This window comes from Hemitrygon akajei, chromosome 4 (genome assembly GCF_048418815.1).
Source record: "Hemitrygon akajei chromosome 4, sHemAka1.3, whole genome shotgun sequence".
NCBI classification, from domain to species: Eukaryota; Metazoa; Chordata; class Chondrichthyes; order Myliobatiformes; family Dasyatidae; genus Hemitrygon; species Hemitrygon akajei.
The window spans coordinates 158904889-158920953 of NC_133127.1; the positions used below are offsets into that span (position 1 = coordinate 158904889).

The window sequence follows — 16065 nt, forward strand, 5'->3', positions numbered from 1 at the left end:
GTGGTGGTAGAGGCAGATACGTTAGGAACATTTAAGAGATTCTTCTTTAAAAAAACATGAACTGGCGGTTGATGACTCTTTTTCTTTATATATTTAGACGATGGTTAACCGTATTGCTTCTGGGGGTTGATTCCTAATGGGTTTTTTTGTGGTTAGTGGGATTTTTTTAGTTAGATGGGGTTCTTTCCCCCCCCCCTTCTTTTTCCAATAAAAAAAAGAAAAAACAGAGATTCTTTGTTAGGTGCATGCTGCAGGTGATGGAAAAATGGAGGGCTACGTGGGAGAGAAGGATTACATTGATCTCAGAGCAAGCTATAGGGTTGCCACAACATTGCAGGCCAAAGGGCCTGTACTGTGCTCAAAAATTTGTGTTCTGTGTAAGACAGAATTGACAGTATGTACGTTCTTGAGGAACAGATGGAATACAAAATGATTCTTTTCCCATAATAACTAATTTTTGCAACACAATATACATTTTGTATTACTTAGGACATTTTAAACAAACTGTTGTGACATTTTGAAGGAATAGGACTGTGATAAATCAATAGCTAAAAAAAGCAATGTCTATAATTGAAGGATGCTCAATTGTTGCTTTTTCTTGTTTGATTTCACAAAATAAACATCTTTAGACAGGTAACAAATTAATTTTATCAAGCTGTTCTTTGAAATGATAAAGTATTTAACTAGTTTCCATTTGTCATTTACACCATTTTAAAATTTTGTCCATTATGAATAACAGAAACGTGTGATTCACGCATGAAGTAATGGAAACTGTTTAAGTTTAAGTACTACGTTTTTGTTGACTGGAATGTGAGTTTTTAATCTTAAAGTTAACCCTAACCCCTCCTTCACCATTACTTTCCTATGCAATACCATACACTGTTCTGTATTGAAAAATGTTTATTTCTTAGATTTTGCCCTCAGTAAATCACTCTCTGCATTGAATTCATGCCGAAACTTCATGCAAAAACATGTCAGTAATGTGTGCTCAAAGTTGTGTTTTTCTGTTTGATATACAGCCCACCATGTTAATCTCCTTGAGATTCTGACTGACATCTTGTTCACCACAAAAATGCCGTTGAGGAGTTGGCTGAAGATTGCCCAATTTTTCAAAGACTTCCTAAAGTTGCTTCTGGCAACAGGAACCTAACACCAGGCACAGTACCAGGAACACAAAACTGAAATACCTGGCCATAATGTTAGTTCACGTCCAATCTTTTAGGTCCAAATACAAATCATTTTCATGCTCTAGACACCACTGTACTGTACTGAGCATGGGTACAGTGTTTGTAGTTTACATCTGTTATCATTTATTAATACTGAAATACAATACTAGTGAATTCAAATCTTTTACTAGTATGCGATACAGTAGTGGTAGAACAATTCTATCCATTTTAACTGTTAATGGGAACAAGATCACAGTCACTGAATGGTGAAATGACATGAATGGAAAACACTGCACATGGCATTAACTAACCCACAGCCAATGTTGTGGATTAACTTATTGCAGGGTTGAAGAGGGTCTCTTGGCATGAAGCATACCCAAGAGAATCTATAGATAGAGTTCTGGATCATTTCTTAACACATACAAGATCAAGTCACACCATGGTCACCACGGGTTTAAACTCAAAATTTATGAAAAATCAAAACCTATTCTTAGCATTGGTACTCATGAAATTACTGAATTGTTATGAAAACTAAAGCCCTTCAGGAAAGAAAATTGGCCAGATTTAACTAGTATGTGCAATATACAAACTCCAAACCCACCAGCCTGAGTGACACTTGTCACAGTCAGAGCAAATTAAGGAAGGACAATAACAATTGATCAGCTATATTCAAATTCAAAATATTAATAAAAAGTAATATTGAGCTTAAAAACAGCTGCTAGAAGTACTAACAGATATTGGGCATTTGTCTATATTAGATCAGAGTGGCAAAGAAGTAAGTTACTTGCAAAATGTAGTCATCGATGTGCGCATATTGCAGAGGAAATACAAAACTAGGGAATACCATCGAATTAAAAGTAAGGTTTACCAAACATATTAACTCATCTACACTCATGGAGAAGACAACCTATGATCATATTTCTGAAATTTCATACTCAAAAACATACTCGAACAAAGCTGGCAGGAAACCAAGCTTCTTTGTCATCAATCAGTCCCCACCACCATTCCTTGTTGGAGGCATCAAGTACTCGAATGACTTCTCCAGCTTTGAATCCAAGTTCCTGATCATCCATGGTAACATGATCCCATAGTGCCTCTGCATATACAATGTGGCCGTCGCTTATTAGCTATAGAAAAGAAAACAAATTTCAGTTTCAACATATTTAATGGATAAATGTAAAATGTCAAACAGAATTAATTAGAAATCTATAATTATTAAAAGGTAGGGGACAGCCTGAAATACTTGGACCCAGTGATAATGACTAACGGAAAAACAGTTCAGGTTCACTTGCTGATGTGTGTTGTGGTTTAATTTCAGCTAAGCTAGCGAACGGCTTTGACTTGAGTTAATGAGGGAGCAAATGTCTTATCTATGATTGACTTCATAGAAAAGCTTGCTGATATTCACTGTAAAAACTCTTACAATGTTCAAAGTACATTTATTATCAAAGTATGTATACTGTATACAACCTTGAGATTTGTCTTGCAAACAGCCACTAAACAAAGAAGCACAATAGAACACCATTTTTAAAAACTCAAAGACCATCAAAAAACCAATGTGTGGGGAAAAAAGAACAAATTGTGCAAACTATAAAAAAGTAAACAAGTAACATACAGAATGTTAACTGCAGAGTCCATGAAAGTGAGTTCACAGCTCAATGCTGGGGCAAGTGAAGCCGGTCCTGAAGCTCAATGGTTGTAGGCCAGTCATGGAGCCAGTTTAGGACTGAGGTGACTGCTGATGGTTGTAGGCCAGTCACAGAGCGAGTTTAGGACTGAGGTGACTGCTGATGGTTGTAGGCCAGTCATGGAACCAGTTTAGGACTGTGGTGACTGCTGATGGTTGTAGGCCAGTCACGGAACCAGTTTAGGACTGAGGTGACTGCTGATGATTGTAGGCCAGTCACAGAGCCAGTTTAGGACTGAGGTGACTGCTGATGATTGTAGGCCAGTCACAGAACCAGTTTAGGACTGAGGTGACTGCTGATGGTTGTAGACCAGTCATGGAGCCAGTTTAGGACTGTGGTGACTGCTGATGGTTGTAGACCAGTCATGGAGCCAGTTTAGGACTGTGGTGACTGCTGATGGTTGTAGACCAGTCATGGAGCCAGTTTAGCATTGAGGTGACTGCTGATGGTTGTAGGCCAGTCACGGAGCCAGTTTAGGACTGAGGTGACTGCTGATGGTTGTAGGCCAGTCACGGAGCCAGTTTAGGACTGAGGTGACTGCTGATGGTTGTAGGCCAGTCACAGAGCCAGTTTAGGACTGTGGTGACTGCTGATGGTTGTAGGCCAGTCACGGAGCCAGTTTAGGACTGAGGTGACTGCTGATGGTTGTAGGCCAGTCACAGAGCCAGTTTAGGACTGAGGTGACTGCTGATGGTTGTAGGCCACAGCTGCAGAGTCAGCTCAGTGCTGTAGCGCCTTCATCAAATCACATAAATAGTAAAACAAAAGCAAACAAAATCACACAGAACATGAACTACAGAGTTCTGAAAAGTGAGTCCACAGCTGTGGAGCCTGTTCAGTGCTGAGGTGAGTGAAGCCTGTGCAGGAGCCCAATGGCTGCAGGGCCTGGCAGCGTGACAGGTGGGAGCCAAGTCTCCTGTACCTCCCACCTGACAGTAGTAGTGAGAAGAAAGGGAGGCCGTCCAAACACAGGCACACGGCGCTGAACATCTGTGTGTTTTCTGCTCTCATCCTCAAAGATTTTAATCTTGCTCAACTCTTTAATCGGCATGGAGTAACGGAGACGATCATGGATTCACGCTCCACTATTAGGTCACTAAGCAGCATCCACTCCCAGAGATGGCCGTCCCGGCCTTACGTGCACTCCCATGTTCCGCTCGCTGATTCCCCCAGGAGACTGCAAAAGCTCCAGATCATTTAGGCAAAAGTACATCACAAACACAAGCTTCAGTTATTGCGTGACCTACCAATTCCAAAATGATTACAACTCTCACAGTTCCTTTGGAAATGATAAACTAAAACAAAATAAACACCCTCCAAAAGACAGAGTGATGTGGAAGAACTCAGCTGAACCTAAAGAGAAAACATAAAAATACTTACCAACCTTAGTCACACAGAGAATGAGCCTAGGGAATTAATAATGATAAACAAGGAAATGGCAGATGACTTACAATTGTCCTCAGCTTACAAGTGTTTCCCTTTGGTACCCTCATCCGAGTCACTTGTATCAATTTGTAAAAAAGAAACTGGGGCTCCAGCACCAATCCCCATGGCACACAACCCCTTAAATCTTGAACTCCTTAAATCTTCAATCGCAAGCTGCCTGCTGGAAATGTGTGTAGAATTTATCCTGGCTCTTCTCCCTCAACCTTCACTAAATAAGATAGTAGTAACATCCCGAAAATATACCTGGGGTAATGAAAGTGATGGAAAAAAACTCAGGAAAATTTCAATCACCATAACCTTAGGACAAAGTAAATTGCTGGAGCTCCATGTTCCTGGATTCTGACAGACATTATTCTAGGTTCTTAAAAGAAACAGCTGGTGAGATGTACGAATTTTTAAAAATTCTTGAATTTCACAGAATGTTCTATTTGAGTGGAAAGCAGCAAACACAAGTTCCATTAGTCAGGAAGTGAGATAGAATCTAGGCCAGTTAGCTTCATATTGGTCACAGGGATGTGGCAGAAGCTATTACTGAGGACATCATATTTGGGTAAAGTGCAAGGTAACCTGGAAAAAATAATACGGTTTTGTAAAACGGAAATTATAGATCACCAATTTTCTGGAGAATCTTCAAGTTATTATGTACTGAAGATAATGGAAAATCAGAAATGAATTATGCATTATTTTCACAATGCATTTGTCTAAAAGAAAAATGATAAACCAAATGTTATAGAAAATGAAAGGACTCAAAACAGAAATGAAAAATTATTCAACTAGAGATGCTATGCTTTAGCTTTAGAGGACTGTAGTGAAACATCTGGAATATTTTGTCCATTATACCCCCCCCCCCATTTAAAACCATAAGATATAGGAGTAGAATTAGGCCATTTACCCCATCGAGCCTGCATCACCACTTCATGACTGATCCAATTTTCCTCTCAGCCCCAAACACCTGCCTTCTCCCCATATCTGTTCATGCCCTGAGTAATCAAGAACCTATCAACCCCTGTCTTAAATATACATAAAGACTTAGCCTCCACAGCCACCTGTGGCAACAAATTCCACAGACTCACCACTCTCTGACTAAAGAAATTCCTCCACATTTCCATTCCAAAAGGATGCTCCTATATTCTGAGGCTGTGCCCCCGATCTTAGATACCCCCACCATAGGAAACATCCTCTCCACATTCACTCTATTGAGGGCTTTCACCATTCACAGAGTCATACAGAAGTACAGCAAAGAACAAGCCCTTTGGCCCATCTAGTCCATACCGAAACCATACAAACTACCTACTCCCATCGACATGCATCTGGTCCATAGGCCTCCATACCCCTACCATCTACGTACCTATCCAAATTTCTCTTAAATATTGAAATACACCACTTATGCTGGCAGCTCATTCCACGCTCTCACAACCCTCTGAGTGAAAAAGTTTTCTCTCATGCTCCCTTTCAACTTTTCACCTACTTGATAGTTTTCAATGAGGTCACCCCTCATTCTTCTGAATTTCAGTGAATACATGCCCAGAGCCATCAATCCCAGAATCATTTTTGTCAACCTCCTTTGAACCCTCTCCAACGTTGGCACATCCTTTCTTTTTAAGGAGCACAAAACTGTTCACAATACTCCGATTGCGGCCTCACCAGTGCTTTATAAAGTCTCAACATTACATCCTTGTTTTCATATTCATGTCCTCTCAAAATGAATGCTAACATTACATTTGCCTTTCTCACCACCAATTGAACCTGCAAAATAACCTTTAGGGAAAAGACGCCCAAGTTTCTTTGCACTCCTGATTTTTCAATTTTCTCTCCATTTAGAAAATAGTCTACATTTTATTTCTTCTAACAAAGTGCATGACCATACATTTCTAGAAACTGGATTCCATCTGCCTTCTTTGACTATTCTCTTAATCTGTCTAAGTCCTTCTGTAGCACCTCTATTTCCTCCAAAATACCTGTCTCTCCACCCATCTTTGTTATCGTCCACAAACCTGGCCACAATGCATTGATTTCCTTCATCCATCATTGACATTAACATAAAAAAAAGCTGTCCAACACAGACCCCTATGGAACACCACTAGTCACCAGCAGTCAACCAGAAAAGGCTCCCTTTATTCCCACTCTTTGCCTCTTGCCCATCAGCCACGGCTTTATCCATGCTAATATCTTACCTGTAATAGAGTAAACATTTAACTTGTTAAGCAGCCTCGTGTGCACTTTGTCAAAGATCTTCGGAAAATCCAAGTATACAACATCCACTGATCCTCTTTCATCTATCCTGCTTGTTATTTCCTCGAAGAATTCCAACAGATTTGTTAGACAAGATTTTCCCTTAAGGAAAACGTTGACTACAGTCTATTTTATCATGTTCCTCCAAGTACCCCAAACCACATCCTTAACAAATGACTCCAACGTCTTTCCAACCACTGAAATCAGACTAACTGGCCTATTATTTCCTTTCTTCTGCCTCTCTCTCTTCTTGTAGAGTGGAGTGACATTCACAATTTTCCAGTCTTCCAAAACCATGCCAGATCAATTGCCTCTACAATCTCTTCGGCTACCTTTTTCAGAACTGTGGAGTATATACCACCTGGTTCAGGTGACTTATCTACCTTTAGACCATAAGATATAGGAGCAGAAGTAGGCTATTCAGCTCATTAAGTCTGCTCCACCATTCAATCATGGGCTGATCCAATTCTTCCAGTCATCCCCACTCCCCTGCTTTCACCCCATATCCTTTGATGCCCTGGCTAATCAAGAAGCTATCTATCTCTGTCTTAAGTATACCCAAATACTTGGCCTCCACAGCCGCTCGTGGCAACAAATTCCACAGATTTACCACCCACTGACTAAAGTAATTTCTCCACGTCTCAGTTCTAAATAGACATCCTTCAATCATGAAGTTGTGTCCTCTTGTCCTAGAATCCCCTATAATGGGAAATAACGTTGCCATATCTAATCTGTTCAGGCCTTTTAACATTCCGAATGTTTCTATGAGATCCCACCTCATTCTCCTGAACCCCAGGGAATACAGCCCAAGAGCAGCCAGATGTTCCTCATACGGTAACCCTTTCATTCCTGGAATCATTCTCGGATTCTGAACCCTCTCCAATGTCAGTACATCCTTTCTAAATTAAGGAGCCCAAAACCACACACAATACTCCAAGTGTGGTCTCACAAGTGCCTTATAGAGCTTCAACATCACATCCCTGCTCTTATATTCTATACCTCTAGAAATGAATGCCAACATTGCATTCACCTTCTTCACAACGGACTCAACCTGGAGGTTAACCTTTAGGGTATCTTGCACAAGGACTCCCAAGACCCTTTGCATCTCTGCATTTTGAATTCTCTCCCCATCTAAATAATAGTTTGCCTGTTTATTTCTTCCACCACAGGGCATGACCATACACTTTACAACATTGTATTTCATTTGCCACTTCTTTGCCCATTCCCCTAAACTATCTAAGTCTCTCTGCAGGCTCTCTGTTTCCTCAACAATACCCACTCCTCCACCTATCTTTGTATCATTGGCAAATTTAGCCATAAATCCATTAATACTGTAGTCCAAATCATTGACATACATCGTAAAAAGCAGCAGTCTCGACACCGACCCCTGTGGAACTCCACTGGTAACCGAAGCCAGCCAGAATAGGATCCCTTTATTCCCACTCTTCTGTTTTCTGTTGACCAGCCAATCCTTTACCCATGCTCGTAACTTCCCTGTAATTCCGTGGGATCTTATCTTGCTAAGCAGCTTCATGTGTGGCACCTTGTCAAAGGCCTTCTGAAAATCCAAGTACACCACATCTACTGTATCTCCTTTGTCAACCCTACTTGTAATTTCCCTCAAAGAATTGCAGTAGGCTTGTCAGGCAGTATTTTCCTTTCAGGAAACCATGCTGGCTTTGGCCTATCTTGTCATTTGCCTCCAGGTTGTCCATAATCTCATCCCTAACAATCGATTCCAACAACTTCCCAACTACTGATGTCAGGCTAACAGGTCTATAGTTTCCTTTCTGCTGCCTCCCACCCTTCTTAAATAGCGAGTAACATTTGCAATTTTCCAGTCATCTGGCACAATGCCAGAATCTATTGATTCTTGATAGATCATCATTAATGCCTCCGCAATCTCTCCAGCTACTTCCTTCAGAACCCAAGGGTGCATTCCATCAGGTCCAGGAGATTTATCCACCCTCAGACCATTAAGCTTCCTGAGCACCTTCTCAGTTGTAGTTTTCACTGCACAAACTTCACTTCCTTGACACTCTTGTATGTCCAGTATGCTGCAGACGTCTTCCACTGTGAAGACTGATACAAAATACGTATTCAGTTCCTCTGCCATCTCCGCATCTCTCATTACAATATCTCTAGCGTCATTTTGTATTGGTCCTATATCTACCCTCGACTCTCTTTTAAACTTTATATACTTAAAAAAAGCTTTTAGTATCTTCTTCGCTATTAGTTGCCAGCTTCCTTTCATAATTCATCTCTTCCCTCCTAATGACCTTCTTAGTTTCAACCTGTAAGTTTTTAAAAGCTTCCCAATCCTCTATCTTCCCATTAGCTCTGGCTTCCTTGTATTCCCTCTCTTTTGCTTTTACTTTGGCTCTGACTTCACTTGTCAGCCACGGTAGTGTCCTTCTTCCCTTTGAAAATTCCTTCTTATTTGGAATATATCTGACTTGCACTTCCCTCATTTTTCGCAGAAACTCCAGCCATTGCTGCTTTGCTGTCCTTCTTGAAAATGTCTCTTTCCAGTCAACTTTTGCCAGTTCCTCTCTCATGCCATTGTAACTTCCTTTACTCCAATGAAATACCAACATATTGGATTCTACTTTTTCCCTCTCAAATTTCAATGTGAACTCGATCATATTGTGATCACTGTTCCCTAAAGGCTCGTTAAGCTCTCTTATCACCTCTGGACCATCGCACAACATCCAATCCAGCACAGCCGATCCCCTAGTGGGCTCAACAACAAGCTGTTCCAAAAAGCCATCCCTTAGACATTCTACAAATTCTCTCTCAAGGTCCAGTACTGACCTGTTTTTCCCAATCCACTTCCATATTAAAATCCCCAACAATTATCATGACATTGCTTTTCTGACATGCCTTTTCTATCTCCTGCTGTAATTTGTAATCCACATCCCGGCTGCTGTTTGGAGGCCTGTATACAACTGACATTAGGGTCCATTTACCTTTGCCATTTCTTAACTCAACCCAAAGACACTCTACACCTTCCAATCCTGTGTCATCTCTTTCCAATGATTTAATATTATTTCTTATACACAGAGCCACACCACCCCCTCTGCTTACTAATCTATCTTTCCGATACACTGCATATCCTTGGACATTTAGCTCCCAATGGCAGCCATCCTTTAGCCAAGTCTCAGAGATGGCCCCAACATCATATTTGCCTATCTGTAGCTGAATTTCAAGATCGTCCACTTTATTCCTCATGCTGCATGCATTCAAATCCAGTTTCAGTTTCCCCAAGAACCTTCTCTCAAGTAATGGAATCTTAAACACACCTCTGCCCCCTGACACTCTCAAACTTCCAGAATGCTGCTGTGTCTCCCACAAGAATGGATTAATGCACAGGAAGCAGTTTAGAGACATTTTACTCAATAAATATTGGTGTGGATGGGTTGTCTTAAGAGGAATGTTTAGACAAGCTGGACCTTTATCTACTGGAGTTTTGAAAAATGACATGCGATGATTGAAATATGCTAGATCATGTGGGGTCTTGATAAGAAGCAGATGTTTCTTTTTATGGTCAAATCCTGAAACAGTTTAAAAATAATGATTCATCCTGAATCTTCTTCACTCCTTATTAATCAAATGATGCCAATGGCAGTGATGTGATAGGCTCTCTGTCTCAATTTGAACATTGGTATGAAATTTGTGCTAATGTGATTACAATATATTTTAAAGAAACTCAGTTTATTTAATTATCTTTATAAACAATCTATAGATAAGCTTGAAGTGCATTCAAAGGAAGTAATTCATTTATTAAAGGCATAACTGCACATGCTGGAAATCTGAAATGAAAAAGAATGTACTGGAAATACTTAACAAGTCAGGCAGCATCTGTAGAGGGAGAAACAGTTAACATTTAGATAAATGGCACTTCATCAAAACCAATTCACTTACGGTAACTGTTTAATTTAAGTCAAGTCAAGTCAAGTCAACTTTTATTGTCATTTCGACCATAACTGCTGGTACAGTGCATAGTAAAAATGAGACAACGTTTTTCAGGACCATGGTGTTACATGACACAGTACAAAAAACTAGACTGAACTACGTAAAAAAACAACACAGAGAAAGCTACACTAGACTACAGACATACACTGGACTGCATAAAGTGCACAAAAACAGTGCAGGCATTACAATAAGTAATAAACAGGACAGTAGGGCAAGGTGTCAGTCCAGGCTTCAGGTATTGAGGAGTCTGATAGCTTGGGGAAAGAAACTGTTACATAGTCTGGTCGTGAGAGCCCAAATGCTGAACTTTCGATTAGATCCTTAAAGTAAAATATATGTTATCTCATAATACTTCACCTCATTTACAGCAAGCTGTTCTCCACCCGGCTGAAGGTATCTGGGATTTGCATGGTTTATTGCTGCATATGCTAAATCCTCCTCACTGCCATTGTCATCAACCAGTGCAGAAGACTCTGTAGCTCCATCTGCACAAACTGAAAGGAAAAAATAAATGGTTTAACAACTTTATATCTGAAACTTTCAATAAGTTTATGCTGCTTTTTAATAATCAACTGCATTTTGTGCAAAAGCATTGGTTAATTTAAATCTAGAACGAATTATATTGGCAAAACATTTGAGGATGATGTCATACACAGATAAAATGACACTTCCTGAACTACTTAGCCTCATCCATACTCCACAGCAAAATGTAGAGTCTAAAGAAATAGTCATCTTCAGCACTTGTGGAAACTTCTGTATCAGCCATCAAAAGCTACAAGTACTTGTACTGGCAGGAAAAGGAAAATCCAAAAAAGTACAAATTGTATATACGTCACAGCAATCATAATAAACGGAATTCTGATGCACTGTGTTTGCATTATTTTGTTAACTTACAACAAAAGCTATTCCACATAAAATTTCATGGCTGTAAGGTAGCTTGATTTGCCCCATGAAAGCCACTAAATAAAGCCAAATTATTTTTCTTTTAATATAGCTTAACAATGTGTAATGTCACCATATCGAATTTCATAGTTTCTTAGTAAAATTGGGAAATGCAGCAAATTTTCTGATAGCATCATAATTCAATTAATCTGAAAACATTGTGGATTTGCTATCTGTTACTCTGATTCAATTAAAAAGTGCTTGTTACCATCAGATTTCTAGGAACCCCTAGTCTAGAGAGAGAGAGAGAGTTTAAAAGAAGTGAGTGGGGGTAGTTGATGAATTTTGCAATTGCCCCTACTCACATCCTTTAAACTCTTCCCCCTTTCTCTCTCTATGTAATCCAATGTCTCATTGGGGACAGTGGCATGCCAAAGTTTGTGCACCACAGTTCCCGAAAAGACACTGGATTGTGTAGAAGGAGAGAGGGTTTAAAAGAAGCAAGCGGGATCAGTCAGCACATTGAATTGCGCACATTTATGCACCTGGCAAGAGCCAATATAAAGAAGTTACATTTAAGCAGAACAATTGTTGCGTGAGTGGGCCATTGTGAGAGTGGGAGCTGAGGCTATGGCTCATTGAAACTTCAGCGAGGAGAGGCGTAGCCATAGGTAGATTTTTTTCCCTTTCATTATTTATTTTTACTTTCTTTTTTATTGCACATTCAGTGCAATGACAGGATAGGGGAATGGTCCCATTGTGGGATGTAGGAAGGTAAGGAGGCCCAGTGTTCCTGACCAGCAAGAAGTGCATCCAGCTGCAGCTTCTAACGGACTGTTAAGGAGTTGTAGTTGGAGCTAGAAATGGATGAACTCCTTATCATTTGGGAGGCTGAGAGAATGATAAACAAAGTTACACCCAAGGTGCAGGACATAGATAACTGGGTGACCATTGGGGCAGGGGGAGGGGGGGGGGGGAAAGAGGCCAGCCAGCCAGTGCAGAGTACCCCTGTGGCCATACCCCTCAATAACAGGTATATCACTTTGGATACTGTTGTGGGGATGTCCTAAGCCAGGGGTTCCCAACCTGGGGTGCGAGATGGAATTTCAGGGGGTGCGACAAAGAGTGGCTTGTGTCCTTGAGCGACAAGTCACGAGTCATCACTCAGCCAGCTGCCAGTGTGCCTTGAGAAGTGGTAGTAACATTTGTCCCAAGCACACTCCAGTCTCCTGCTGCCCGAGTCAAGAGAGACGTAAACTGACTCCAGTCTCCTGCTGCCCAAGTCAGCGTTGAGGATTCTCATCAGTGTTACCTGGGAAGTTGTACCTCAGAGTTGAGGAGTCACATCAATGTTAGCTAGAAGGTTACATCTCAGAGTTAAAAATCAGCTCATAATGCCAAAATCTTTATACATCCCGAATCTAACATCGAGTAGCGACTTCGCGTTAAAACCAAACCCGCAGACAATAGGTAAATTATTCAATTATAAAATTTCAAAAAGCCGCATTTTGATAAAAAGCAGCTGAAGTCATTCATTCGTATTTGTCTCAATGCATTAAATAAGTTTTTGAATTTCAAACAAAGGTTTTTTTCTCTTAAAAGGTTTTTTTCTTGAATCGTCAATAATTTTGATTTGTGTTAGTTGAGGAGGTATCATGGTTAGCATCGAGGACTTTGAATCATGTGATGGGAGTTCGTATCCCCGGTAATCATCACAAATAGGTGTGTAAAGTCAGTAGAGTGTAGCCTAATAAGTCGCGTCGCATCCCCATAGTATTTCTACCTGACGACTTATCTTGGCGTAACCGCAGATAATATCGTAATATAATATTCGAAAGTGTATTTCTCACGATACTTTGCTATAGGCGTGTCTGGTTGAGTAAAGCGGTCATCCCTGACTTAGTCAGATAGTTTTTCTCATATTAGCTCTTTTTTTTTTCTCTTTACCCTTAACCCTTCATCATGTCAAAAAGAAGGAAATGGAATGATGACTATGTGTGCTTTGGTTTCACTTGCACAACAGGAAATGATGGCTTGCAAAAACCCCAGTGCATTCTTTGTAGCGTAGTGTTTTTCAACTCAAATCTGAAGCCATCCAAGCTTCAAGAGCACTTCAAGAACAAGCATGGCGGAGCTGACGTTGAAGGACATGATGTTGGGTCATTGAAAATCAAAAGAGCTCGTTTTGATTCACAAGGAACTCTTCCAAAATTAGGTTTCGTTTCTGTTGAAAAACCACTACTTCTTGCTTCATACCAAGTGGCATATAAAGTGGCCAAATCCAAGAAGCCCCATACAATTGTGGAAAATCTCATCAAGCCATGTGCACTGGAAATAGCAACAATTATCCTGGGCAAAGAAGCAAGAAAAAAATTTGAACAGGTGCCCCTATCAAATAATGTCATTCACAACCGAATCAGTGATTTGAGTGAAGATATTTTGGACCAAGTCATCTCAGATGTCAGTGCTAGTCCTCTTAAAATCTCTGTTCAGTTGGAGGAGTTAACTGATGTCTCCAGTTGTAGTCAACTCATCACATTAGTGAGGTATGTCAATGATGGTGCTGTGAAGGAAGATTTCCTGTTTTGTAAAGATCTGAAAACAAACACAACTACAAAGGATGTGATGCAGCTGGTGAAAGACTTCTTTGCCAAACACGATTTAGATATCAAAGTCATTGATTCTGTGTGCACTGACGGGGCACCTGCAATGTTTGGAAATAAATCTGGCTTTTCTGCATTGATGTAAAAGGAGATTCCAGACTTGCAAGTTACCCATTGTTTTCTTCATCTGCATGCTTTGGCATCAAAAACATTGCCTCCAAATTTGAAGAAAGTCCTTGATACTTGTGTGAAGATCATCAACTGGATCAGGGGGCGTGCTTTGAACCATCACATCTTCAACTCATTTTGTGAGGATCTGGGAAGTAAGCATTCAGTTTTGCTTTTCCACACAGAAGTCCATTGGTTGTCACGAGGACAAGCTTTAACCCGCTTCTTTGAACTGCGGGAAGAAATCAAAGTTTTTCTGGAGGAGCGTGAATGTGATCTGGTTGGGGCAATGGAATCACAGGAATTCACCCAAATGCTGGCTTACTTAGCTGACATTTTTACTCATATGAATGACCTGAGTGTTTCTCTTCAAGGAAAAGGGATAAACATATTGAAGGCTTGTGAAAAGTTGAATGCCTTCAAAGAAAAGTTACCTCTTTGGCATCGAAGGATGAAAAGAGGCAGTCTCTCAAATTTTCCTTCACTAGAAGAGATGGTTGATGATGCTGGATCCATAACTCCTACTGTGCGTCAAGAAATTGTGGCTCATTTGGAAATGCTGTCAGAATCGTTTGATGGATATTTTGCTGCTGGAGATCTGAAGATTTCAGAAGAGTGGATCATGAACCCATATTCCTACAATTTGGAGAAAATGTCAGATGACGAAGAGCTGAAGGAAGATCTTCTTGATTTGCAGACAAATTGAGCTCTTGAAATGCAATTTGAAAGCAAGACTTTGGAGGAGTTTTGGTGTGCAGCACTGGATATGTTCCCAAGGCTTGGTGGAAAAGCACGCCGTGTCCTCATTCCATTTGCAACAACATAATTGTGTGAATCTGGATTCAGTTCTCTTTTGTCAATCAAGACAAAATCTAGGAATCACCTGAATCCACAGGCAGACCTGCAGATCGCAGTCAGCAAGAAAGTTCCACGTTTTGACAAAATCATGAATGAGAAGCAGGAGCAAAGAAGTCATTGAATTTTATGTTCACAATTGGGATTGATTTTACTGTTTACATTTTTCCTGAATAAATTGGAATCTAATTGCTCAATTTATATTTGTATTTTATGCATTGAGTTAAAAGCTTATTTTTTTAAGTTCAATTTGTTCACCCACAGTATTGTATGTGGTTCAAAAATTAGAAAGTAAACTTCTTCATCTTCAAATGTGATACTACTTTTGTAGGGAGTGCGAACATTAATCAAACATTTCCTAGGGGTGTGGGGCATAGAAAAGATTGGGAACCACTGTCCTAAGCAGAGGAAAACCATAGTGGTGAGGTCTCTCATACGGTGGCTCAGAAGGGAAGTTGGGGAGAAGAGACAAGCTGTAGTGATTCATTGGTGAAGGGAACAGAAAGGAGGTTCTAAAGACAAGAACGTGATTCCTGGTTGGTATGTTGCCTACTGGATGCCGGGGTCAGGGTCAGATTGAGTTCACAGCATTCTCAACGGGGAGGATGAACAGTCAGAAGTCGTGTTCCACGTCAGTACCAATGACATGGGCGGGATGGGTGATGAGGTCCTGCAAATTGAGTTCCGGGAGTTGGGTGTTAAGATTAAGAGAAGGACCTCCAGGGTTGCGATCTCAGGATTGCTACCTATGCCATGTGCTAGTAAGGCCAGAAATAGGAAGTTCATACATGTGGGTAAGGAGATGGTGAAGGAGGAAGGGCTTCAAATTTTTGGGTCATTGGGCTCTCTTCCAGGGAAGGTGGGACCTGTAAAGAAGGGATGGCTTCTACCTGAACTGGATGGGGACTAGCAAGAAGGTTTGCTACTGCTACAATGGGATTTTAAACTAGAGTTGCAGGGGGATGGGAACCAGAGCACCAGAACAGATAGTGGAGTGGTTATGGAGAAAGATACAAGATCAGGAATCAAAAAGTTGAGCACTGTGGGACT

At 40.6% G+C, this 16065-nt stretch overlaps 1 protein-coding gene across 9 annotated transcripts in view; it reads right to left on the minus strand.

The window, feature by feature from the left end:
* LOC140726844 (spermatogenesis-associated protein 13-like) overlaps positions 1-16065 on the minus strand; it is a 213657-nt gene that overhangs the window by 34165 nt on the left and 163427 nt on the right. For all 9 annotated transcript variants that reach the window (XM_073043740.1, XM_073043743.1, XM_073043741.1 and 6 more), the window contains 2 exons: positions 10865-11001; positions 2114-2293 (listed from right to left, as the gene is read on the minus strand). In XM_073043740.1, coding sequence (XP_072899841.1) covers positions 2114-2293; positions 10865-11001 — 317 coding nt within the window. The remainder of the gene's footprint in view (positions 1-2113; positions 2294-10864; positions 11002-16065) is intronic.